At 47.8% G+C, this 26,542-nt stretch overlaps 1 protein-coding gene across 1 annotated transcript in view; it reads right to left on the bottom strand.

Moving 5' to 3' along the window:
* Positions 1-26,542, bottom strand: part of LOC146045031 (polycystin-1-like protein 2) — a 45,040-nt gene that overhangs the window by 1,545 nt on the left and 16,953 nt on the right. Inside the window, exons 8-22 of the mRNA XM_083163729.1 lie at positions 19,943-20,052; positions 19,718-19,841; positions 18,008-18,136; positions 16,658-16,859; positions 14,949-15,130; positions 7,411-7,641; positions 5,967-6,068; positions 5,715-5,893; positions 5,479-5,625; positions 4,124-4,323; positions 3,811-4,019; positions 3,469-3,610; positions 3,047-3,269; positions 1,595-1,802; positions 1,366-1,456 (exon numbers count right to left, since the gene is read on the bottom strand). Coding sequence (XP_083019855.1) covers positions 1,366-1,456; positions 1,595-1,802; positions 3,047-3,269; positions 3,469-3,610; positions 3,811-4,019; positions 4,124-4,323; positions 5,479-5,625; positions 5,715-5,893; positions 5,967-6,068; positions 7,411-7,641; positions 14,949-15,130; positions 16,658-16,859; positions 18,008-18,136; positions 19,718-19,841; positions 19,943-20,052 — 2,479 coding nt within the window. The remainder of the gene's footprint in view (positions 1-1,365; positions 1,457-1,594; positions 1,803-3,046; positions 3,270-3,468; positions 3,611-3,810; positions 4,020-4,123; positions 4,324-5,478; positions 5,626-5,714; positions 5,894-5,966; positions 6,069-7,410; positions 7,642-14,948; positions 15,131-16,657; positions 16,860-18,007; positions 18,137-19,717; positions 19,842-19,942; positions 20,053-26,542) is intronic.

Below are 26,542 nucleotides of genomic sequence, written 5' to 3'. Positions count from 1 at the left end.
ATGCCGGGTACATGCGGCCAAAGAAAACAGACTGTTTGCTGGGTGCACGCGCCCAAGGCTGCGGCCAGGGGCGGTGGTGGATAGTCGCACCCATGGGAACGCCCAGCATTTCATGGGCGTTCCCAGGGAAATCACCTGGTGATGTGGGTGCCGGGGGCGGGTAGATGATGTCACCAGATGTCAGCTGCCCGCCCACTTCCTTTTGAATGCCCACGCACAGTTAAGGTTACCTGAGAGTAACCTTAGATGTGCGTGTGCCTTCCACATCATTCGATGGTCTGCAACCATTGAATGATGTGGGTGTTACCCCACAGCCTGCAAATGGATGTTTATGTTAAATTCGCAGCCCATGCGTACGAACGTGGCGTGAGAAGGAGGGGGGGGGGGGTCAACCAGAATAAGGTCCCCTGTGATCTGAGCAATCAACATTGCTCAGATTGCTCAGCAACATAGGCGTGCGCACGGGGGGTGCCAGAGGTGCACAGGCACCTCCTAATGACAGGAACCCCCCGCCCCGCACGTTTGCAGATAACCCTCGGCAGCAGTGAGTATGCGGCTTGGCGGGGCTGGCTGCTGACCAATGCTGCGGCTGGCGGCCGACACGGGTGGAACTACCGCCATTTACAGTTTCACGCAGGGGGGTGACAGACGTGCGGACGCCGGGCAGGGTTGTTCCTCCCCTCAGTCGGCAATAGCAACTGGCAGCCAATCGCGAGGCTGCCTGTTGCTGAATGGGGGGCGGGCCAGAAGTCACTGTTCAGGCACGAGTTATCTGAGCAGTGAGGAGCCTCATGAATGACCGTGCTGCTGGGAGCAGAAAATCCAAGCCAGCGCCACAGGGAAAGCAGGGGACTTGTCCAAATTCCCCAGGGGCTGGGAGGACCACACGATTTTTAGGAGCCTTCCTACTACCAGAATGTTAGGCAAGTATGCCTTAAGGGGTTGGAAAGTGGGTATTGGTGGCAGTATGGGGGGAGGGAGTAGGTTGAAGTTTGGCCTATTGTGCCGAGAAGCCTTACAATGGCCCTGTTCATGGACATTTTATAGTCCGGGAACACCACCCCTCCAGACACGGTGGTAACCCTACTCATATCTTTCTGGAAATGAAGATGGGATATAGTCCATAGCAACCAATCAGATTTTACTTCTAATTTATTTAGCACCTTCTAGAAGATAATAGATAGAACGCCCATCTTAGTAAACGTACCCCTTGGTGTGAGGTGATAAAGAAATGGGAAAGACTGCACTTTTCATCTGAGATGGAATATGTAGGGATAGCGTGTTCTTGTAACCACTGTCCCTACCACATATCATTAATGCTTTGCAGTAAAAAAACATACCATACGGACTATTAAGGAAACTTGCCTGAACTTCCCAGTTCCCCATCCAGCAGATCTTCTTCCTCTTCATCTACCTTCTTTAATACCAAAGCAAAGAATACTGCAAATCCCACCACCTGGAAGTGACACACAAGAGACTTGTACAGACAGAATATATGTGCGGTGGACACGCGCACATGACGGTCGGCGTATGACATGAAGCTGTATGACGAATGGACATGACACTGCAGGAGACCTATGTCTTTTATCCTAACCTTCAGAGGCTGCAGAATGAAGATGCTCTGGAAGAGAGACAGGGCCATGGAGATGAGCCATCGGATGGAGCTCTGCTTCCCATAGAGGAACCCGTACATCATGGTGAAATAGGTAGACACAATGCTTATGGAGATGAGCAAGGACCACCCAATCAGCAGGAACCACCACGGAAGCCTCTTCCTCTTTACTTCCTGCTTTGGTGGAGGCCTGTAAGGGGACAAAGTCTTAGATGACCTGTGTTCTGCTCTCTGCAATCCCAGGTCTACACTTACATCCGGGTCTGAGTAATTGCCTGTTCCCAACATCAATGCTCGAAGATGTTTGCTAAATTCCGACAACCTTGGGCCTACTATGCCAAAAGGCCTCCTATTAAACCTCCCATAGTTATGTAAGAGAACATTGAGGATGTTTCACAGGACTGATACATTTATATAGGTTTCCTCCCACCAGTTAGAGGGGTGCCGATCATTAGATTGACAATAATTAGGTCAAACAAGGTCTAGGTTGACATTGACAAAAGGTAGACACAAGCAAAAGGTCACATGAAAATGGTCCACACAGGAGTTCTTACCTTTTTTTTGGTGCCTATGTCGAAATCTGCGGACATGGACGCCATAAAAGTGTACCGCATCCCCTTGCATGGCACGCTATTTTAATTGAACTCTATGGCCACTTGGATCGTGAAAAACAAGTCGTTTAAAAAAAAATGTCGACTTTTTCCGGTGTAGGCCATTTCCACCTTTTGCTTGTGTCGACCTTTGTTAATGTTGAAATAAAGCCTGTTGAACTTTTTCACGTGTCAAATTATTGACTGCCGACCTAATTACTGCCGACCAATCAAGTTAGAGGATACGAAAGTAATGACAGAACTTTGGAAGTGCAGGGCAGTGTCTGACTAGGGAATGATAGGCACCGCGCAACAATTCAGAGCCCATGCTTAAGGGGTGTGGCCATCCAAAAGAGAGGGTGTGGCCATCCAGCACAGAAAGAACTAGGTTATATCAAGTAAAAGTGAAATACTTGCCATTGTGAACAAAACTGTTCAACTATCTAAGCTATTATCATTGGGATAACTTCATTGTAGGTAAGTGCCTAAAAGCAGCTTTGCAATGCCATTCTACTCACTGGCAGGAGCGGTTTTCCTTATGTTAAATCCCCAGCAAGCAGGAGAACGGGATATGGGTGTGTCATGATGACCACCCTCTTTGTTTGGCAGGAGGACAAATATCTGTGCTTCTATAGAAGCAAACCAAGCAACCATGTTCATCAGAAGTACTGTCCGCCAAGTTATTGACACTCAATACGAGTGCACAGTCTGGAACCTGACCAATGGAGGAGGGGTGGGCCCTCAGCCAGTGGGACACACCATGGATTTCCCCTGTACCCCTGTGGGCCAGTCCAGCCCTGCCATAGGGTATACATTGTTGACTTACTGTATAGTAGCGGCTCACCTTTTTGCAGGCAACGAAGGCACAGACTTGTCCAAGACTTGCAGCAATGGCTGCAACACTGCAATGAACTCTTCATATTGTTGTTTATCTGGGGTCTGCTGGCTTCTCAGCTGCTGGAGATCATAGAATACTTTCCTGAGCTTTCTGGAGACATAGTGTGCGCAGAACAAGCCATGTAATTCATCGCTGGGCAACTGAGCCAGGGGTAGCGAGATTGCCAAGACTGAAGAAGAATGACAGAAGTCATTAATCGTAGTGTACATCAAGGTGGAGTTTGAACACCCCTGGTTTAAGGACTTACAACAAAGGCCCAATTTTTGTGTATAATAAAATAAAATAATAATAAAAAAAACCTTCAGATTTACTAAAATAGTTTTGACCAATATGATCTGTAAAATCCCAAGTGAAGTGGTGTGACTTACGTCCAGGAGGTGTCTGGCTCTCCAGGAGGTTTGAGATTGTCTGTAGGAGAATGGAAAAATTTCCATCTGATTCTTGGCTCCGGTCCACCTCTAGATTATTCCAGGATGTTTGGCTCAGAGTCCGAACTAAGCCTGACAGGTCCTAGCAAATGAAAGCCCTGGATGAGAATGTAGTGTGCACTGTGAAGAAGGAAGAAGTGGAACAGAAGGAATGGAGGAAGGTTATGGAATACTTATGTCGAAGTGGCATTTATGGAGGAATTTGCTCCAGCCTACTGCGAACCTGCAAGAACATGGACTAGTGTCAAACCTCAAGAGGAAAGTCGCCATATGTAGTCTCACCTCCAAAACTGTGGCAATATTTAGTTGGCGGGTCGGACTCTTCTTTGCATCACAAATTCGTCTGTAATTTTTAGTTTTGGCCGCAGAGGTTCTACTCTCCTTTGGTCGAGTGTTTCGGAAGATGTAGATGATGAGCAAGTTGACGGGAAACATGAGCACAGCACTTTCAAAAGCAATCATGATGTCCTTCCAGGTCAGGATAAAACTACCTGCAGGGCACACCAAGAAACGGAACACAGATGTGCCTTTATTACAGTACAACCTTTTGACATGAAGAAAAAACTAAAATTGGGCTCAGATGAGAGCTACTCACCAATTCTAATCAGTACTGGATACGTGGCCTGCGGCATCTCCCAGAACATGAGATTAATGACGATGGTACATAGCAGAAGACACATGCAGCAGGACACCTTTTGGACACGGGTGAACACACTACGGGCTGAGTGTTTCAGGACTGAAATCCAGATATGATCATTACGCAAACCACTTATGGTTCTCTTCAAGAATATATTCCTTACAAAACAGAACAGAAACACGAGATAGGACATAAAGCTCCAAGGTGACTTCTCATTGTGGTTCACAGCTCCTGAAGAACTGCTTCTTCAGATGTTCCATACAGGGTAATATACAGATATATATGAACACAGGCTCACACAGTTTTACTAGAAATAAAATAATTTCTAAAAACGAAAGCACTCGGAGAACCCTTGGAATTTCAGCAGCTCTGTAGAAGGGCAGCCTGGCACAATCCACCTTAGTATAGGGAGGTGGATGATAGGTACATCAAATGGGTAAGCACTTTCTCTGTTGCGTGGTGCCTCCATAATATTTAAATGGGTGCAATTGGGGCAGCGACTGCTCCTTCTTATGGTCCAGTGGACAAAGTGCCTGATTCACACCTGATCGGACGCTTACAAATTCGCACAGCAGACGATAATCAATACACTGCGCATGCGTGTGGCCCGTGGAACAAGGCCGTCCTGGGACAAAGGGGGTTATTCTAGTTCACTCTTTCTGACAAAATCCTTCTTAGATGGACAAAACCATGTGCACTGCAGGTGGGGCAGATGTTAATTGTGCAGAGAGAATTCGATTTGGGTGGGGTTTTACTTCAAAGTGAGATCTATATTGCAGTGTAAAAATAAAGCAGCCAGTATTTACCCTGCACAGAAACAAAATAACTCACCCAAATCTAATTTTCTCTGCACATTTTACATCTGCCCCCCTACAGTGCACACGGTTTTTATCCATCTAAGAAGGATTTTGTCAGAAAGAGTGAACTAGAATAAGGCCCAAAGTCCTGCAACTATTTCTATACGCACAGCGTTCACAAGTTGATTGACAGAAAATAGGGGTCTGGGGGTCGGGAACCGGCTGTTTAGTGGGATTGCAAAGAAAACCACAGATGTGCCGAGGAAAACACTGGGAGTGTCTCTGGGAAACCGCTAGGCATGTCAGAGCATTTTATGGGAGGGTAAGTTCAGGGCGACGCGCCACCTGCGATGAATTGCGCCCAGCGTAAAAATCATTTCACGGTGAGCCTGTTAAAAAGTGTTTTGGAAATACTCACACGGTTGCACATGCTCATTTGTACGTGTTTTTTTTTAAAAGATACAGTAGGCGGTTAAAAAAGGACCTAAGCAGTTTTCTTCCGAGTAAGCTGGTTACCTGAAACTTTTTAACTCTTGGCCATCAGCAGTTGTGAAGGTTTTGCTCAAGGAGTCTCCTCTGGGTGGCTTGGAGAGCCATGTGTTACACAGAAAGTGCCAGGACTTCTTTAGCTGGACATCCTGAACAGTAACCTGGTCAACATACCTGGTACACGAAAGATATAAATGAGATACAGACACCTCTTCCATCAACGGCTTGAAACTAACCACCGCACTCGAACGTTGTCATCTCACCAGCTTGTGTGAGGCCCAGTTCCGTCATGATGGAGTGTGATGCACTTCAGTTCACCCATAGGCCATGGCACGGACAGGGAGAAGATATCTACGTTCCCGTTTCGGAACACTTTATGTCTGGTATCTGACAGCAGGATAGGTCCAAACTCACCATGTAAACCACAGAGCGACAGGAACACCTATGGAGAAAGGTGACTCTCAGGGATGGTCTATGCATCAGTGCTTGCGGTAACCTTAAACCTGTACCCTCACCTTAGCGCTGGTACCTGCCCCCCGTCGGTGCCCTGTACACACAGTAACGCGATAGCGGTATAACGCACAAGTATCAGTATCGCAAGGCACAATAACCCGAGTCTGTGGGTATAAAAAGATATAGAAGAAATGGGAGTATGATTTTCATGGAGATAAACAAATAACATAATTCTGTTGCGCTCAACAGGAAACATGAATTTTGAAAATCCAGAGAGCATGGGTACAAATATACATACTAGGAAGCCAGCTTGAAGCAAATGCTTCGAAAGCTAGTCTGCTACCTTGTGATTGCCTCTGTGTTTGTGTATATGTGAGAGAGAAAGATATTAAGGGGGGTATTCAATGTAAGGGTCACGGCGGTCGAGCTTGCTCGACCGCCGTGACCCTGTCCCGTTTTCGGTCAGCTCGACCGAGAACATGCACGCGGGATTCAATGTCCCACCTACAACGGGACGAGAAGGGGGCGTGGCCAAAAGTTGCGGCCGGGAAGAAGCGAGCTGCAGCCGGCAGCTCATCACTTCCTGGGCGTTCTTGGCAGAACGAGCCTGACAGCTTGTGATGTCGGGCTCGTTCTGCAGAGATACCCTGCTCAATGCTGTCGGGGAAGACAGCAATGAATAGGGCCCGGCGGGCATCTCCCCGACGGGAAATGCTCGTCGGCGATTGAATACCCCCCTTAGTTTCACTCACTGCCAACAGATGGCAGTATTTCGGAGACCCACAATCAGACGCTAGACATATTTTTATATATATATATATATGATACAAAAACATCCCAGTAAAAATTAAGAAAGACATATTTGAAATGGTTACGTGATGGTGTTTTTGCTGCCACTCCCTGTTACCCCCCCACCCCCCACAAACGGTCCCTTACTTTCAATCACTTTGGTCACGGTCACTTCAAAAGTACCTTGGCATGTGTGCATGACAACTGGCTGAGAACCGCTCCACTGTGTACAAATCAGCAATGCGGACGCACCTGAATCAGACCCAGGGAATACAATTATTCTTTAAAAAGCCCCAGAATGGCATGCAACTGATAGAATTCAGTGGCAGGAGGACTTGTTGCTATGGGGAGGTGATGGTGTTGATGTGGAGGTGAGGATATGCATTGCTACATGGCAGGCCACACCCATGTTCTGGCACATTCTGCGTTGTACACACTTCTCTCTCCATAGGGAACTTTGAACAATGCTGCAAGGACTTTTCCACGTTGATTAGGTCACTATTATACAAACGCAGCGTTGCCCAGCCGTCAGGAGGCAGCAGCAGCGGCCTCCTTCTACCCAAGGCCTATACTTACTTGGCACTTACTCGGGTTGTGTGGAGCGCGGCAGGGTGGCGTTTACAAGCTCTCTGGGCCCCAAACACTCACAGCCCAGCGACCAGGTGTGAATCAGGCCCTTTGTGTGAAATAGATGCCGTCCTGGTTTATTTCCCTTACCTGCACACAGTCCCTCAGGTCCAGGCGTCGTGCCCATAGGACAGCGAGTATGTAGCAGAAGTAACAGCAGGCCACAAACACCACTATGACCGGATTCTCAGAGATCTGGGAGAAATACTCTGCTGTGCGTGTGACGTCTATCTTCACCGGGAGCACCAGGAACGAGGAGCCAAAGAAGGTCAGGTGATTGCAGAGGCATTGGACACTTTGTAAGGTGGTCTGAGGGCCTACCTGCAGCACACAGCGATATATAGATATTAGCCTGAAGTTTGGTACATACTTTAGGATTATGCTCCAAATATGACAACACACCCTAGGCTCTGGTTCAATGTATAATATGAGAAGTTTGCATCAAATTACGCCATTAGTTTACCGGTACATGATAAGTGGGGACTAAGCAAAACCTGGACCCGGACAAGGCCCCGGAATGCCGAACCGGACATCAAACTCTGCATTCCGGAGCTTGTAGTGTCCGGTCCAGCGGGATGCCCTGTCCGAGGGGCTGCCTGTGATAGCTTTCACCAGTAACATGGGGAAGGGGAGATTACAGCCTTCCCGTGTGGTCCGGACCATTCCATTTTTTGCTACATGCTCGGACCATACAGGGAGGCTTTATTCTCCCCCTCCTCCTCTCCCTGGTGACAGCTGTCCCCTAGTTTGTTTGTATGTTGATTATGTTTCAATAAAATGTGACGCCTTGATTTGTGTTCTTCTTCGTCATACATAGACATGGGATAACATTTCAGATGTTTACTGTTGAAACGAGATAACTGCCCAACGGATTTCGATGTCTATGACCGATATTATTATTACAAGCATTGTTTCATCCATCTTACAATTTGTATGGTGTTAATCATTTTTTAAATGTACTGTTGAAACACATATACTATGCTATGTTTATTCAACACTGTCTGCAGGGCCGGATTTGTGCCTAGGCCCGCGAGGCACCGGCCTCAGGGCGGCACCATTTAAGGGCGGCAGGCAGGCTGACATTCTGTTAAATAGCAGCATGGCAGAGCAGGTGGGCAGCGCTGAGTGATGAGCGCCACCGCTGCAGACATGAATTATCATATGTCGGCGGCAGCGCCGCTCGTCACCCGCTGCTGCCCACCCACTCTGCCATGCACATTACATCACCGCTTAGTGGCTGGGTCCGACGGTCCCCCTCCGTGTCCGAAAATGGCTCAGGCTCACTGCTGCCGGCTCACGCCCATTGGCTACTCTACACACACACAGTCTATTGGCTGCTGTGTATCCAGCAGCTGAGAGGCGCGCAGATCCTCCCTGAGCTCAGTCAGTCATAGTGTGTGAGCTGGAGAGAGACTGACGGAGACACTGTGCTAATCACTGTACTAATAAGTGCCACCCTCCCTCCAGGTCCTCCGTACAGTGAGCAGTCCAGAGTGCTTAAAAAAATATTAAGGTGGGCTACAGTTAAATTTTAATGAAATATATAAATAACAATGTATATACAATACATATATGATTACATTAAAATAGGGCGGGGGTGGCGTCACAGAAATGTTGTGCCATGGGGCGGCCTGACCCCTAAATTCGCCCCTGACTGTCTGTGTTCATTTGCAAAACTTGAATTAAAAAAATATATATATAAAAAAAACCTAAAAAATAGGATTTATGGTCTTACCTTGATAAATCCCTTTCTTTGAGTCCATAGGGGGCACAGGAGTTCACGCTGGGTATGAGAGGTGAGGTAGCAGAGCGTGCACCAAAGGGTTACAAAATAGTACCCAGCATGCTCCCTGCCTCCCTTCTCCCTCATAACCCACCCCCTGACCCTGGGTCACCAGTTTCGTTAGCAAGCCCAAGGTAGGAGCAGAGCCAGAGAAGAAGGAAGAGCAAACTCACACCCACATAGCATACAGGCCCTAAAGCCATGGAACTTTCCTACATAGGAAGCCCCGCTACCAGGTGCATCTGGGAGGGCATCCTGTGCCCCCTATGGACTCAAAGAAAGGGATTTATCAAGGTAAGACCATAAATCCTATTTTCTTTTTCGTCCACTAGGGGGCACAGGAGTTCACGCTGGGACATCCTAAAGCTGTCCCCTCACGGGTGGGGGACGCTCCTGGACTGCGGAAAGCACATGTCAACCAAACTGTGCATTAGCCGATGCAAAGGTATCAAATGCATAAAACTTGATAAAGGTCTGGGAAGAGGACCAAGTAGCCGCCTTACAGAGCTGTTCAGCCGAGGCGCCTCGATTAGCGGCCCAGGATGTACCCACAGACCTGGTAGAATGTGCAGTAAACCCCTCCGGGGGAGTAATCAGTGCGGAAAGATACGCTTGGCGAACCACTGATCTGAGCCATCTCGCCAAGGACTGTTTGGAAGCGGGCCAGCCCCTCTTATTGGCCCCATAAAACACAAACAGTGAACCCGACTTACAAGTTGACTTAGTCCTGCGAAGATAAATCTGCAACGCACGGACTACATCAAGAGAAGCTTCAGCTTCAGAAGAACCTGGAAAAGAAGGCACCACTATTTCCTGGTTAAGGTGAAACTCAGACACCACCTTTGGATGAAAATCCAGTTTGGTACAAAGAACCGCCCTGTCCGGGTGAAATACCAGAAAAGACGGTTTCCATGATAATGCACTCATGTCAGACCCCCTTCGTGCTGAGGAAATAGCCAACAAGAAGCCACCTTCCAGTATTTCAGATCCACCTCCTCCAGAGGCTCGAAAGGAGACGAAGTGCCCGGAAAACTTCTAAAGAGGGACACCTCAACAGCCAGCACGTCAAAGCCAGGCGACTCAAGACCGGGTGTCGGAATGGCCCCTGTGAAATTAGGTCTGGACGCAGAGGTAGAATCAGAGGAGAGGCTACCAACAGGTTCCATAGAACCGCGTACCAACCTCGACGGGGCCAATCTGGGGCCACTAGGATCATCATTCCTCCCTCCTTCCTGAACTTCCACAGAAGGCGAAGTAGGAGTTGAAACAGGGGGAATGCGTACACTATCTTGCCGACTTAAAAAGTCTGCCTCAAAATTGAGAACCCCTGGGATGAAGACTGCAGAGATTGCAGAAATCTGCTTCTCCGCCCACCTGAATATCTTGGAGACTTCTTTTATCGCTCCTTTGCTGCATGTCCCGCCCTGCCTGTTGATAAAGGCCACAGGCATGGTGCTGTCGGACCGGATCTTTACAGGGCACCCTCGGATGAGGGACCCCAACCTCTGAAGAGCCAGAAGGATTGCTCTCAATTCCAGGAGATTGATCGGAAGGCGACTCTCCTGAGCCGTCCAGCGACCCTGAAAAGATTGAGAATTGCAAACCGCTCCCCAGCCCCGTAGGCTGGCATCCGTGTTAATCAAGACTCAGGTTGGAATCCAAAACGGGCGGCCCTGAGACAAGTTGTCTGTCTTTAACCACCATGTGAGAGACAGGCGAACCTTCGGGGGCAGTGTGATCAATTGACTCCTTAGACGAGTATGATCTCCTGTCCACTGGCTGAGAGTGTAAAGCCGAAGTGGGCGCGAGTGAAACTGTGTATACTCTACCATGTCGAAGACACCACCATACACTTGTGTACTGAGACCCTTCTGTGACCTATAAGGGAATGAATCTTCCTCTGAAGGGAGTGGATCTTATCCTCTGGAAGATATACTCTCTACAACCGAGTGCCCAGCCGAGCTCCCAAGTGAAGTGTCCTTTGGGAAGGAGTAAGAAACGATTTCTTCCAGGTTATCCTCCAACCGTGAGATAACAGTAGTGTAATCACGACCTGCAAATGACTCCGTAGTAGGTCTGGGGACTTTCCAAAATCAGTGGGCCGTCCAGGTATGGAATCATCCGAACCCCCAGCCGGTGCAGGTGTGCAGCCCTGACCGCCATCACCTTGGTGAACACCCTGGGAGCCGTAGATAGACCAAAAGGTAGCGCCCTGAACTGGAAGTGTTCGACCCTAAGGGCGAACCTCAAAGTGCTGATGTTCCTGTCGGATGGGGATGTGAAGTATATCTAGCGAGGCCATGAAGTCCCCTGACTCCAGTGAGAGAATGATCGAACGCAGGGACTCCATGCGAAACTTTGGCACTCGCAGAAAAATAGTGAGCGACTTCAGATTCAGGATAGGACGGTGAGAAACATCCAGTTTGTCAATCAAGAATAGGGTGGAGAAGAACCCCTGACCCCTCTGCTCCTGAGGAACTGGAACAATGACGTTCGAGTCCAAAAGAGAGCAGATGGAAAGCTGTAGCACTTGTCGTTTTGCTGGGTCCTTTGGAAGACCCGTGCAAAAATAACACTGCGGAGGGGGGAACCGGAATGTCAGGGCATAGCCCCTGGAGACCACCTCCCTGACCTGTTTAGCCACTGGACGTCTGGTAGCCCAGGGCTGCTTGGTGCAGGGCTTGGCTCCCTTAGTGGATGAGGAAAATCTAGAGGAAGGACTAGTGCCGTCGGACAAACCTCTCTCCACCTTGCCCGCCCACTCAGACACTGCCTTGGCCACCCATGACGCGGCAAGCGTGGTACACCCAATGGCCCCTGCCTGTGAAAAGCAGTCCTGAGGAAATTCTCAGAGGGGTCCTTCAAAGATGAAGAATCCGAAATGGGCAGTACTGAAGCGCGAGCTAATCGCGCAACATGATCATCCGCCAGGGGAGGATTTTCCCACTTAGTCCTCTCTGTGGGAGGAACAGGTTAAAAAGTAGTAAGTCGCTTGGAAAGCTGGAACTTTCTAAACGGTTGAGACCACGCAGTCTCCAATAAATCCTCCATGAGGGCCGAAGGCGGGAGCTGGGCCGATACTTTCTTAAGACGCTTAAAAAGCAGGTCTTTACTTTTAGGGGCAGGAGCCTCATCCTCCCTCTGGAGGACTGCCTTAACCTCCTGCATCAGAGACTCTACCTCCGCTGAGGACAAAGTGTCATGGGCCCCTGCGGATTCCGCCACTGAGCTGGAATCCGAATCGGAACGCGGAGAACCCGCATCGGGACTCTGCTGCCTACACTGCCACCTGGAATCCCTGCCCGCCCGAGTAGCCGTCAACCCCTGCACAGATTGTGCAAAGGATTGCCACCAAGGGGGCTCTACATAAGCAGGAGCTGCCCCAACACTGGTGCTGGCCACTGCCACAGGGGGCATGGGCACAGGGGGCAGGGGCGCAGGAGGTAAGGAGTTGACAAGCGGTCAATTTGTCAATACCTGAGTCAAGGTCGAAGCCCAAGGGCCAAACACCTGGAACAGATATCCTCCTCCTGCCGAGAGAGTATGTCCACACATACCCTACAGGTACGCTGCATCGGAGATGGAGTCTCCTTGCCAGGTTTCGCCTTAGGCATACTGTCCATGATAAAAGACAAAAAACACCAGCAGTTACAACACTGACACCCAAGCAACACACTTGCAGCCTTACCCACAAAGCTTTAGCAAAGCCATTTGGTATGGGCAGATAAACTCAACAATTCAGCAAGCTGAAAGGGAGACACCGTATATGCAAAGCCAATACTATGAATGGTGACAGTGTTTCAAACTTTCATCTCTTCCAATGATATTGGAAGGAAGACAGCATCAAAGTACCAGCCGCAGGAGAGGATAAATACCACAAAAACCAGGCTCCAGAAGCAGGGTGTGGGGGAGAATCCCAGCAGCCTCCATCTCTAAACCCAGCAAGTGCCAGAATGGCCGCTGATTAGGACCTTAATGAGGAGCTGGGACACCTAATATTTTTTTTTTTTTGGATTGTGGGAGGAAATCGGAGCACCCGGAGGAAACCCACTCAAGTACGGGGAGAATATACAAACTCCGCACAGTTAGGACCATGGTGGGAATCGAACCCAGGACCTCAGTGCTGTGAGGCAGTAATGCTAACCATTACACCCTCCGTACTCCTACAGCACCTGGTGTTCCTATGTGGTCACCCACTCAAGTACTTACCAGGCCCAATATACAGCATTAGCTGTAGATCCCAGGCTGTCTTCAAGCTTCCAACGATATTGGGACTAAGACATCCGCAAAACTCAACAATCCAGCCAGCAGCAGGAGAGGAGAAATACCACACACACACCAGGCTCCAGGAGCAGGGTGTGGGGGAGAATCCCAGCAGCCTCCGTCTCTAAACCCAGCAAGTGCCAGAATGGCTGCTGATTAGGACCTTAATGAGGAGCTGGGACACCTGGGGCAATCCTACATCACCTGGTGTTCCTATGTGGTCACCCACTCAAGTACTAACCAGGCCCAATATACAGCATTAGCTGTAGATCCCAGGCTGTCTTCAAGCTTCCAATGATATTGGAAAGAAGACATCAGCAGAGCTCAACAATCCAGCCAGCAGCAGGAGAGGAGAAATACTACACACACACACCAGGCTTCCAGGAGCAGGGTGTGGGGGAAAATCCCAGCAGCCTCCGTCTCTAAACCCAGCAAGTGCCAGAATGGCTGCTGATTAGGACCTTAACGAGGAGCTGGGACACCTGGGGCAATCAGAGAGCAAGCCTCAGCACTTCCCCAGGGGTGGGGGAGGGACTAACCTACAGCACCTGGTGTTCCTATGTGGTCTCCCACTCAAGTACTAACCAGGCCCAATATGCAACATTTCCAATGTGTATGGCTGTAGGTTCCCAGGCTGTCTAACCTCCCCCTCAGGCATCAACCCCCGGGACATAGCCTGACTAATTGTCCCTGGTGATCTAGTGGAAAGGTGGAGCAGTCCAGACCCCCACTGCCTGCCCCCCCGCTGACTCCAATACAAATCGGGGGGGGATCGCTGCTAGACGCGGCTCCCTGCAAGCAGGGAACCGCCGCTTACCTGCCCGGGGACGGAGTGCAGCATGCGGGAGCCTCCGAGAGAGGGTCCCGCGACAGAAGTCCCCAGCCCAGTCGCCAGCGCTGCCGTCGCCGCTGCCGAGTGATGGAGCTGCGCTGCCGGTGATTCACTAAAAGAGCACCCGCCGCAGCAGCTCTAACCCATGGCTGTTCTAACAGCCGCGATAATGGTTCTGCTCTCTCCTTGGCACCAAAGAAAAAACTGGTAACCCAGGGTCAGGGGGCGGGTTATGAGGGAGAAGGGAGGCAGGGAGCATGCTGGGTACATTTTTGTAACCCTTTGGTGCACGCACTGCTACCTCACCTCTCATACCCAGCGTGAACTCCTGTGCCCCCTAGTGGACGAAAAAGAAAATAGTTTGGTTACTATGGATCTCATAGTCCCTGATGCGGAGTTGGCCAGAAACTTGACGCCTATAAGCCTGAAGTGCAGAAATCGCTATTCGATGTGCCCGAGCGCGTATGCTTGAGCCTTTAAAATGCGATCACAGGACAACGCAGTTTCAGTGGTGGCTGGGGGGCAGCGACACAACATTACAAGGTTGGAATGCACCGCTTTGTTCGCGCAGTCCGTCCAACGCAGGTGTGTCTGTACTGTTCATGGTGAGGGCCGGCGGTGGCTGCGTGATGTCACCAGCAGCCACTGCGACCCGGAACATGGCCGCTGTGTAAATTTTTGTGGGCTCATTGCGAAGAGGGATGAGGTGAGCGGAGCAGCCTTGCAGCCTGGCCGGACGCCATTACTAACCCTGCAGCCATCGGATCGCCACTTCTGAGTGTCTGGATTCCAGAATACACATTCTCTAGTGAATACGGATACGCTCAGCTGCAGGTTCTGAGTCTCAGAGGTGTTGGAGGGGGCCACAAGAAATTTCTGTTGAACTGTGGAGTCGGGGAACACGTCCGGGGTCAAAATCCACGTGTGGGAATCTTAATAAGGACAAAAACAAATCTTGTGTTACTATCACACGTAGAAATAGTGGTGACATCAAGATCTAACCTGAACGTGCTGACCACTGATTGCATCAGAGCCACCAGTAATGGTGAATACTACCACTATATCCACAGAGTACCACATAACACAATTGGTGCATAATACCACATCATCCACAAAGTACCACATAACACAATTGGCGAATACTACCCCATCATCCACACAGTACCACATAACACAATTGGCGCATAATACCACATCATCCACAAAGTACCACATAACACAATTGGCGTATACTACCACATCATCCACAGAGTACCACATAACACAATTGGCGCATAATACCACTTCATCCACACAGTACCACATAACACAATTGGCGCATAATACCACATCATCCACAAAGTACCACATAACACAATTGTCGCATACTACCCCATCATCCACACAGTACCACATAACACTATAACGCAGTGAGTAAGCCATGCTCTGTGATAGCAGCACAAGGAATTCCAGCACAATTACATACTGTCTGATTCTGGATTCTCACATAGCTGAGAGATACTTTGCTACTGCACATTCCCGGAAATCCCTAAAAAGTATAGGCACAAATGTGCTGTTGGGATTGAGGTGCCAGAGTCGTAGGGGCCCATATATACAATGCGATTTGGGTGGAATATTACTGCCCAGGATTGCACTGTAATATGAGATCCTACCCACGGCATGTACATGCAGGGATGGGGGCTGCAAAAGTAGACCGTCCCTGCAATGCGCTCAGCTGGATGCCAGGGGTCTGCACATGCGCGGTCAGCACTGACCCCCCCGCAAACCCCTCTAGCCGCACTGCCCCGCCAGCTACAACGGGCTCCCAGAATGACAGGAGCCCCAGTACCCATATCTACCTCTGTATCCAGCCCTCAGTGTGTTATACAGTAATACAAGGCTGGAGAGTTACAGATCTATGAAACCGTTACCATGGCAGGATGACAGTTACAGTACATGCAGTGGGTCTGATTCAGACAGGTCAGCACCACCTGTCAAATGACCGAACCCCCTCCCCCAAATCCCCTCACATGTGGCCAAAGGGGTGAGAAATCATTCCATGAGTGCCGACCACTGAATGATTTTTCTCCTCTTCGGAAATATAAGTCAGTCTAAACGGAATTTTATTTCCGCCATTGATCGCGGAATACAGAGCGTCATGTGACGTCAGCCACCTTTCCCGAGCAGTGCCCCCAGTGCCTGCGTGCCCAGGGGAACGGCCAGCATTTTCATGAGAGTGCCCATAAAATGTTGGCTGTTCCCCTGATGCCGTCCCCTGCCCATGTGAAGGCCTCAGCTAGTGTGATACGGGCCGAAAGAGTCTTGAAAACGGGGCAGAATTCGGACCCGTATGAACGGGCTTGAATCAGCCCCAATGTCTGGTGAATGGAGACTGTTCTATTTGTGGTACAGTGCGGTTTAGTAACCCTGATTTCTATATATTTAAGTCTGTAACTATAGCGATAATAACCAGACCATACCTTCAGCACTCTGCCTTGTCAGCTGTGCTGGGGACACCAATTTCAGGCCATGGTACAGGTCTAGTCCAACGCCTGGATTAGCGGAGACAATGATGACCAGTGTGCTTCCCGCAGGCGCCACCATCAGGGACAGCTGCAGAGCTTTACCAGCTGAGGTCTGGATGGAAGTCGGGGGGTTTGTAGAACTTTGGGGGAGGAAGATCTGTCATTGGAAGAAGATTCAGATTTCAGTTTGTTAATAAAAACAGGTTAATACGAAGGTTAAAGTGGATTTCTTGCCTTCAGTACATATAATGTAAACCGCTATTATGGGCTGGTACTAATGTTGTCGTGTGACTGGCAGTTGAAATTACCGTCTGCATTCTCACTTTGGAAAGTGGCTGCCTCAGTGATGTCACTGGTTCCCAGTTATCCCATAGGCTGCATTCTCATGAGTAAAGGTGGCCATACACATGCAGATTTATCTTCAGATCTGGCTGGTTGGAACAAAAACATGTTATGGATGAGAGCAAATGACAGTTGACCATTTGCTTGGAAATGCTGGAAAACGGACAAACTGTCACTCATCCATAACCATGTTTTTGTTCCAACCAGCCAGATCTGAAGATACATCTTACTAGTGTATGGGCACCTTTAGACTACTCAATGGCTGTGTCGACTATCTGTAGGCAACAGGTGCATTATAATGATTTATAATACACAGAGGCATAGGGTTGAGTCACAGGGGTAAATTTACAAAGATGGGAGTTCTATTGAAGATGGGATGTTCCCCCTAGCAACCAATCAGATTCTATCTATTATCTTCTAGAAGGTGCAAAATAAATAAAAAGTATAATCTGACTGGTTGCTATGGCAACATCCCATCTTCCATAGATCTCACATCTTAGTAAAATTACCACATAGGGTCTAGCAGAAATCTGCAGAGGCTCTTCATCAAGGAAGGCGCCGGTTACACTGCATCATTAGGCCCCACCCACTTGTGGTAAAGTGGTGTGATTTGTGGGTGTATGGGAGAAGGTGGGGCCAAAATGATGCGAATAAAAAAAGCGGGGCTCTCATTGTGGTACATAAGGGTGGTTTCTGTGTGCACCCTATCCTTGCCAGCTGGCAGCCCATTTTAGTGTTGGCAACCGGAAGATGAGCCCCACATATGCCACTGATCACACAAACATAAATGTTGCCACAGCAGAAGAGAAATAACCATAATGGGTGGTATCGAATTATAGTTTTTGCTGTTGTTATTTTTATTAATACTCTTGTACTCCAGAAATATGAGGAAAGAGGTTAGAGTCATGTGATGACAAAGACAACAAATCTGGCATTGTACAAAGGATCGCAGAGTTCTCAGACCTGGACGTCATCTGACAGGTTGTGCACGGAAAGCTCTTGGCCTTCATTCAGGACCGTCAAACTTGCCACAGTCCCGGAGATATTGATAGAAGAGTCTATAGTAAACGGGTTCTGGGCAAAACTCAGCATCTGCAGAGAGAAGGAAATGACCGCCAGCATTATGTATTATTACACTGCAAAAGAACAGAGATTATACAGTGCGTCTGAGCATGTCATTGATCACAAAACTTTAATTGTGGACTACCTATGCTGCATGTTCCCTTATGGGTTGGGATCGTTTGGTCGAATGCATTATGGTCGAATGTCATTACGTCGAATCCATTAGGTCGAATTGCTAAAAGGTCGACATGATTCTATGTCGACATGGGAAAAGGTCGAAAAGATTCTAGGTCGAAAGGTCATTAGTTCGACAGGTCATTAGGTCGACAAGGTCATTAGGTCGACATTGTCTAGGTCGACATTCACAAAGTCGACATGGGGTTTTTCACTGTTTTTTTACCTGAATGTCAACACAGTCGACATGGACACAGTTTAAAGTGCACTGCATCCCCTCGCATCGCTCGCTGCGCTCGCTATGCGTCGGGCACGGTGCCTTGCTACGCTTGGCACACTATTTTATTCTCCCACCACGCCCTAGTGGATGGTAGGGCATGAAATACCGCCTGTCAGCACGTCGGCTCAAAAAACAGTGAAAAACCCCATGTCGACTTTGTGAATGTCGACCTAGACAATGTCGACCTAATGACCTTGTCGACCTAATGACCTGTCGAACTAATGACCTTTCGACCTAGAATCATTTCGACCTTTTCCCATGTCGACCTAGAATCATGTTGACCTTTTAGCAATTCGACCTAATGGATTCGATGTAATGACATTCGACCATAATGCATTTGACCAAATGACCGCATCCCTCCCTTATGATGTAAGCCAGGGGTTCAAAAACTCGGTCCTCAGGACCCCACACAGTTCCCATTTTCCAGGTCACCCAGCATTTGCACAGGTGCACTCATTGACACATTTTAAAAGATCCACAGGTGGCGCTAATTATTTCACTTGTGATCCTGTGAGGAGACCTGAAAGACATGCACTGTGTGGGGTCCTGAGGACCGAGTTTGAGAACCTGTGATGTAAGCTATCAAGGCAAGGCCTAAACTAGGATTTTTTCACCCACAGTGTGGCTGCATCTTTATGCTATTGCTGCAGTTAACCCTTTGCTATGCGTAAAATAGTGGTTGGCCCCATTGGCCGAACTGGATGAAGAGCCACATGCGCCGGCGGCTGAAAATGCTTTATGGGCCCATACTGAGAAGGGGAGGAGATTGGACATTGCACCAGCCCTACAGAGGCACAGGATGTCCATTAGAACATTCGCAAGCACCCATTTACTCCTAGTTTCTTTTACTCCTAGTTTCGGCCTTGGTCCTCAAGGCCCCCTTGGCTTGCCTTGAAGACCACGTTTTGGGAACCTTTGCCCTGAGAGATTGAGGACATCTTCAGGAATCAAGACCATCAAACAGATCAATAATATCTAGAAAAATCTAAGAGTAAACTCTATAATACAGCAAGAAAATAGACTGAATGGCTAAAGGAAGTTTAACTAAAGCTCATACCAACCAAACAGATTCAAGCAATCATTTATGTAATCCATTTTAGAAACCAACATCAAAATCCTGATTGGTTGCTATGGGCAACAGACTAAACATTAGTTACCTGAACCTGGACGGATGAGAGAGACTGTACTACTGACTGCAGCGCAGACTGAGATGGAAATATGAATTCTGCTGCTGGAATGGGAAAAGACAGAACCTGTTGACCGATCTCTGAGGAGTTTACACTGGAGTAGGGAACAGGATACAGGATTAACGTATCATACAGCCTCGGCAAGGTGATACATACTATATACGTAGTAGACATGTTGTCTCTATAAGGAATTACCTGTTCAGGTATACGGAAACCATTGGGGTCTGCAGGGTGACCTTGCCACTGAGATTGGCAAGATGGAGACCATTCAGTACATCTAGAGCTGATTCTGTCATGGACTGTTTCTGGGCAAAGAGAAAAATCCAATTCAGTTCAAGATCGTGAACTCTAGAGAGAAGACAATGCTGAGAGCAGACTGGGACTCGGATGGAGAATGGGCAGTTGGACTGAGCGGGCCCAAAGCAGAATTGCTCCACATGCTTGGAACTAAGATGCGTATGGTTTGGAATCACTTGTAGTTGCTCCTAGTTATCTCAGCTCAGCTACGGAGGATGTGCAGTACTAACTATTTATCTGCAAAACAGGGGTGTGTTCACCTCTGACTTTTCCCAGCAAGATTTATAATGGGTGCCGCATACACTGCTGCACCCATTTTTATAATATTCACCCATTTGGAGTCCAGCGATGAAAGCAGCAGCGCTGCTACAATTGCCAGAAAAGGCCACCTCACTCAGAACGCTGCAAAGTGCTGCTGCTGCCAGAGCTGAGCCTGAACAGAGGACACTGTACATGCAGGGGCGGATCCAGGATAAAATGACAGGAGGGGCACCATGATAAAAGAAGGTTTAGGTGGGGGAGGGGCTGTGTTAGTGGTGCCAGTGTACATGCTAAGAGAGTGGCAGAGAGTAGGTGGGAATGGGATTAAAAATAGGCCCTGGCATTTAAAGTACGCAGGCCCACCATGGTGACAAAAGTGAAGGATGCAGTTGTGCGCGCGCCGAAGGCGCGCTCCGGAAAATGGGGTGTGGCCACTCAACAGGGGGGCGTGTCCTTGAGTGTAGTGTACAACACCATATACAACTTCTACACATTATGCAACAAAATACTAGACCCCATTATACTTGCCCCTTACACATGATGCCAAATGGAATGAGCCAAAATTCACATAATGCCACACGGATTGAGCCAAAATTCAAATAATGCCACATGGATTGTGTCAAAATTCACATCAAGCCACACGGATGGAGCCAAAATTCACATAATGCTACACGGATTGAGCCAAAATTCACATAATGCTACACGGATTGTGACAAAATTCACATAATGCCACACAGATTGAGCCAGAATTCACATAATGCCACACAGATTAAGCCAAAATTCACAATACGTTTCATAAACAGGAACATTGTCCACCAAAGGCGCGCATTAACCCCTTCCCGACAATTGACGTACATTTACGTCATGGTCGGGAAGTACTTCCCGACACATGGCGTAAATGTACGTCATGGCATTTAACTGTCACCGCGTCTATAGACGCGGTGACAGTTTCAACATGTCTGCTGTCCCTGACAGCAGACATGTCCGTGCATGCCCAGGGGGGGCTGCGATGCCGCCCCCCCGTCGGCGATCGCTGTGATTGGCTGTTCAGTGTGAACAGCCAATTACAGCGTTTTCTGTGTCACCGGCGAATAACGTTCGCCGGTGACACGCGATCGGAGGTGATTGGTGCTGTAAAGTACAGCACCAATCACCGCGGGGTGTAAGGGTGACACTGGTGTCACCCCACCTCACCCCGCCCGCCCCCAAAGGCCGTGATTGGTCCGTCGGACCGACGGACCAATCACAGCCATGGAGGGGGGTTTAAACTAACGGTGACTGCACTGCAGACGCCATTCCGGTCTGGAATTGCGTGCAGTGCGGTCACCGTGCCAATCTGCCGCGATATACTGACCAGAACCTGGCAAAATACTTACCTGATCCTTGCAAATATCTTGGCTGCTTCATCTGTGCTTGTAGTGTGCTGGATGCTTCCTGGATCCTGTTACTTGTGACTTCCTGTGAACTTGTGCTGCTGCAGTGTAATAGCGTTAGTTAGATAGAGAGAGATAGAGAGAGATAGTGTCAGAGAGTGCTGTATTTTGTGCTGCTGCAGTGTGATATAGTTATAGAGAGAGAGATAGAGAGAGATAGAGAGAGATAGAGAGATATAGAGAGAGATAGAGAGAGAGAGATAGAGAGGCCTAGTGACAGAGAGTGCTATATTTTGTGCTGCTGCAGTGTTATAGTTATAGATAGAGAGAGATAGAGAGAGATAGAGAGAGAGAGATAGAGATAGTGACAGATTGTGCTATATATTTTTTATATAACTGACTGCTGCCCCCCCTTTTGTGCTGATCAGTATAAATTAACTGATCAGCAACTTTTTGGGGGCGCAGGGTATTTTTATATATATATATACCTGTCACTGCTGCTGCTGCAGTGTCATAGAGTGTTAGATAGTGAGAGATAGAGAGATAGAGAGAGATAGTGACAGAGAGTGATAGAGAGTGCTAAATTTTGTGTCTGCTGCCCCCGCCTTTTGTGCTGATCACTATATCTGAGGTGATCAGCAACTTTTTAGGGGTGCAGAGGTTTTTTTTTTTTTTTTTTTATATATACCTGCCAGTTGCACCTGCTACCCCTCACTGGTAATCAGTGTCGCATCACTGATCACCTTTTTTTTTTTTTGTGTGTGCTGTGGGGTCTTTTTTTAATTTTTTTTTTTACACACACTGTGATTTTGTGGGTGTCCTGTGGCCGCTGTGCGCGGATCAGTGACGTACATCACTGATCATCTTTTTCGGCACAGGGTTGATCTATTTTTTTTTTGATCAAATTCCTGTTGCCTTTCAGCGCTGTTCAGTGACGGACGTTACTGACCAACATCTGTGCTCAATTTTTGGCGCAGGACCTTTTTTTTTTTTTTTTTTAACCCCTTCAATTTTTTTTTAACCCCTTCAATTTTTTTTTTAACCCCTTCAATTTTTTTTTTTTTAACCCCTCCATTTTTTTTTTTTTGTATAAAGTATTTTTTTTTTCTGCACACTACATACACACTACACACTACATACCCCCCGGGTTGAAATAAAGTTTGTACCCCCCCCCCTACACTATACACGTGTTGAAACATTTCACTACCAGTAACACAAAAATAAAAATGGCATCCCAAATGTCATCCCAAATGTCATCCCAGTCATCCAGAAGAATGTATTCAGCGGAGGAGGCATATGCCCTGCTTGCTTCTGACTCTGACACAGCCAGTGATGCAAGCGGGGAATTTGAAGGATTCGCCTTAAGCTCCTCTTCCTCCTCTGGTGATGAGGGACCCCCTCAAAGACGCCCCCGTAGAGCAGCTGAGACCCCCCCCCCCAATAATTGATCTCGTATGGACCCCACCACCAGACAATTTTGAGCCCCAGGTTCCTGAGTTTTTGGCCATGCCAGGAATCCAATTTGATTCCACAGGTCTCAGAGAAATTGACTTTTTCAAATTATTTTTCTCTGATGATTTTATAAATTTAATGGTGGACCAAACTAATTTATATGCCCAGCAGTTTATTGCTCAAAACCCCACGTCATCATTTGCTAGGTGGACCCCTGTAGATGCAGTAGAGATGATGACGTTTTGGGGTCTGGTGTTTCATATGGGCATAGTAAAAAAGCCAGAAATTAGGCAATATTGGAGTACAGATGTTCTGTACAGCACCCCATTTTACCGTATGGCCATGCCCGGGCTCGATTTGAGACGATCCTTAAATTTTTGCATTACAACGATAATGCACAGTGCCCACCCAGAGATGATCCCACCTTTGACCGGCTATTCAAAGTCAGGCCGGTCATTGATCATTTCAGTGCCAAATTTGAAGACATGTACATCCCAGATAAATTCATTTGCATAGACGAGTCCCTTATACATTTTAAAGGAAGGGTTAAATTCCGCCAGTACCTTCCCAGTAAGAGGGCAAGGTATGGCATAAAAATGTATAAGTTGTGTGAAAGCACCTCAGGGTACACCCACAGGTTTAGGGTATATGAAGGGAAGGATTCAAGAATTGAACCGCCAGAATGCCCCCCCTCCCTCGTAGGTGTTAGTGGAAAAATTGTCTGGGATTTAGTGCACCCCTTCCTGGATAAAGGTTATCACCTCTATGTGGATAACTTTTACACCAGCATCCCCCTGTTTAAGGCCCTTGGTTCAAGAGGTACAGCAGCTTGCGGTACTGTGCGCAAGAACCAAAGAGGCCTCCCAAAAACGCACATTGCCCAAGTAATGAGAAGGGGTGAAAGCAGGGGAATATGCACCGAAAATATGTTGTTGGTCAAATATAAGGACAAGAGGGATGTCCTTATACTGACAACAATTCACGGAGACAGTACCACCTCCGTCCCTGTACGAGGTACCAGTACCCACACCTCCAAACCTAATTGTATCCTGGATTACAATAGGTACATGGGCGGAGTGGATCTTTCAGATCAGGTACTGAAGCCGTACAGTGCCTTGCGGAAAACAAAAATCTGGTACAAGAAGCTGGCCGTGTATATCATCCAGATGGCACTGTATAACGCTTACGTGCTATTCCGTTCTACCGGCCAGAGGGGGACATTTATGCACTTTCAAGAGGAAGTCATAAAGGGCCTAATATTTGGGAACCAGCAGGCTGAGGGCCCCAGTACTTCTAGTACTGGCCCCCGTATTGTACCAGGGCAGCATTTTCCTGATGAAATCCCCTCCACTGGAAAAAAGGGCAGGACACAAAAAAGGTGCAAAGTTTGCTATAAAAAGGGAATAAGAAAGCAAACTATTTTCCAGTGTGACACTTGCCCCGACAAACCCGGCCTATGTATAAAGGAGTGTTTTAAAATATACCACACATCTATGGATTATTAGGTTCATAATTTCACCGTGCTTCGGGGGTCTTGCTAATGCCACATACCACCCACCATTCATTCCACCATAATCTGAGCCGCAAAATCCAAAAATCACTCCTTCCCTTCTGAGTCCTGCCATGCACCCAACTGGTATTTTTTGGTCACATGTGAGGCATTGCCGTACTCGGGAGAAATTGGGGCACAGATTTTGGGGTGCTTTTTCTCCTTCATACCTTCTGAAAATGAAAAATTTTGAGCCAGAACTGCATTTTTGTGTAAAAAAATGTAATTTTTCATTTTCACTGCCCACTTGTATCAAAATTGGTGAAACCCCTGGGGGTTTGAAATGTACACTATACCCCTAGATGAATTCCCTGAGGGGTGTAGTTTGCAAAATGGGGTCACTTGTGGGGGGGTTCCACTGTATTGGTGCTTTGGGGGTCTTGCTAATGCGACATAGCACCCACCATCATTCCACCAGAATTTGTGCTGCAAAATCCAAATATCACTCCTTCCCTTCTGAGTCCTGCAACTTTTTGGTCACACATGAGGCATTGCCGTACTCGGGAGAAATTGGGGCACAGATTTTGGGGTGCTTTGTCTCCTTCATTCCTTCTGAAATTGAAAAATTTTGAGCCAGAACTGCATTTTTGTGTAAAAAAATGTAATTTTTCATTTTCACTGCCCACTTGTATCAAAATTGGTGAAACCCCTGGGGGTTTGAAATGTACACTATACCCCTAGATGAATTCCCTGAGGGGTGTACTTTGCAAAATGGGGTGACTTGTGGGGGGGTTCCACTGTATTGGTGCAACATAGCACCCACCATTCATTCCACCAGAATCTGTGCTGCAAAATCCAAAAATCACTCCTTCCCTTCTGAGTCCTGCCATGCACCCAACTGGTATTTTTTGGTCACATGTGAGGCATTGCCGTACTCGGGAGAAATTGGGGCACAGATTTTGGGGTGCTTTTTCTCCTTCATACCTTCTGAAAATGAAAAATGTTGAGCCAGAACTGCATTTTTGTGTAAAAAATGTAATTTTTCATTTTCACTGCCCACTTGTATCAAAATTGGTGAAACCCCTGGGGGTTTGAAATGTACACTATACCCCTAGATGAATTCCCTGAGGGGTGTAGTTTGCAAAATGGGGTCACTTGTGGGGGGGTTCCACTGTATTGGTGCTTTGGGGGTCTTGCTAATGCGACATAGCACCCACCAAAATTCCACCAGAATCTGAGCTGCAAAATCCAAAAATCACTCCTTCCCTTCTGAGTCCTGCCATGCACCAAACTGGTATTTTTTGGTCACATGTGAGGCATTGCCGTACTCGGGAGAAATTGGGGCACAGATTTTGGGGTGCTTTTTCTCCTTCATACCTTCTGAAAATGAAAAATTTTGAGCCAGAACTGCATTTTTGTGTAAAAAATGTAATTTTTCATTTTCACTGCCCACTTGTATCAAAATTGGTGAAACCCCTGGGGGTTTGAAATGTACACTATACCCCTAGATGAATTCCCTGAGGGGTGTAGTTTGCAAAATGGGGTCACTTGTGGGGGGGTTCCACTGTATTGGTGCTTGGGGGGTCTTGCTAATGCGACATAGCACCCACCAAAATTCCACCAGAATCTGAGCTGCAAAATCCAAAAATCACTCCTTCCCTTCTGAGTCCTGCCATGCACCCAACTGGTATTTTTTGGTCACATGTGAGGCATTGCCGTACTCGGGAGAAATTGGGGCACAGATTTTGGGGTGCTTTTTCTCCTTCATACCTTCTGAAAATGAAAAATTTTGAGCCAGAACTGCATTTTTGTGTAAAAAAATGTAATTTTTCATTTTCACTGCCCACTTGTATCAAAATTGGTGAAACCCCTGGGGGTTTGAAATGTACACTATACCCCTAGATGAATTCCCTGAGGGGTGTA

This window comes from Crinia signifera, chromosome 11 (genome assembly GCF_055691185.1).
Source record: "Crinia signifera chromosome 11, ASM5569118v1, whole genome shotgun sequence".
Taxonomy (NCBI): Eukaryota; Metazoa; Chordata; class Amphibia; order Anura; family Myobatrachidae; genus Crinia; species Crinia signifera.
Note: the sequence above shows the minus strand (reverse complement) of the source record. Positions and strands in the feature narration are given on the sequence as shown.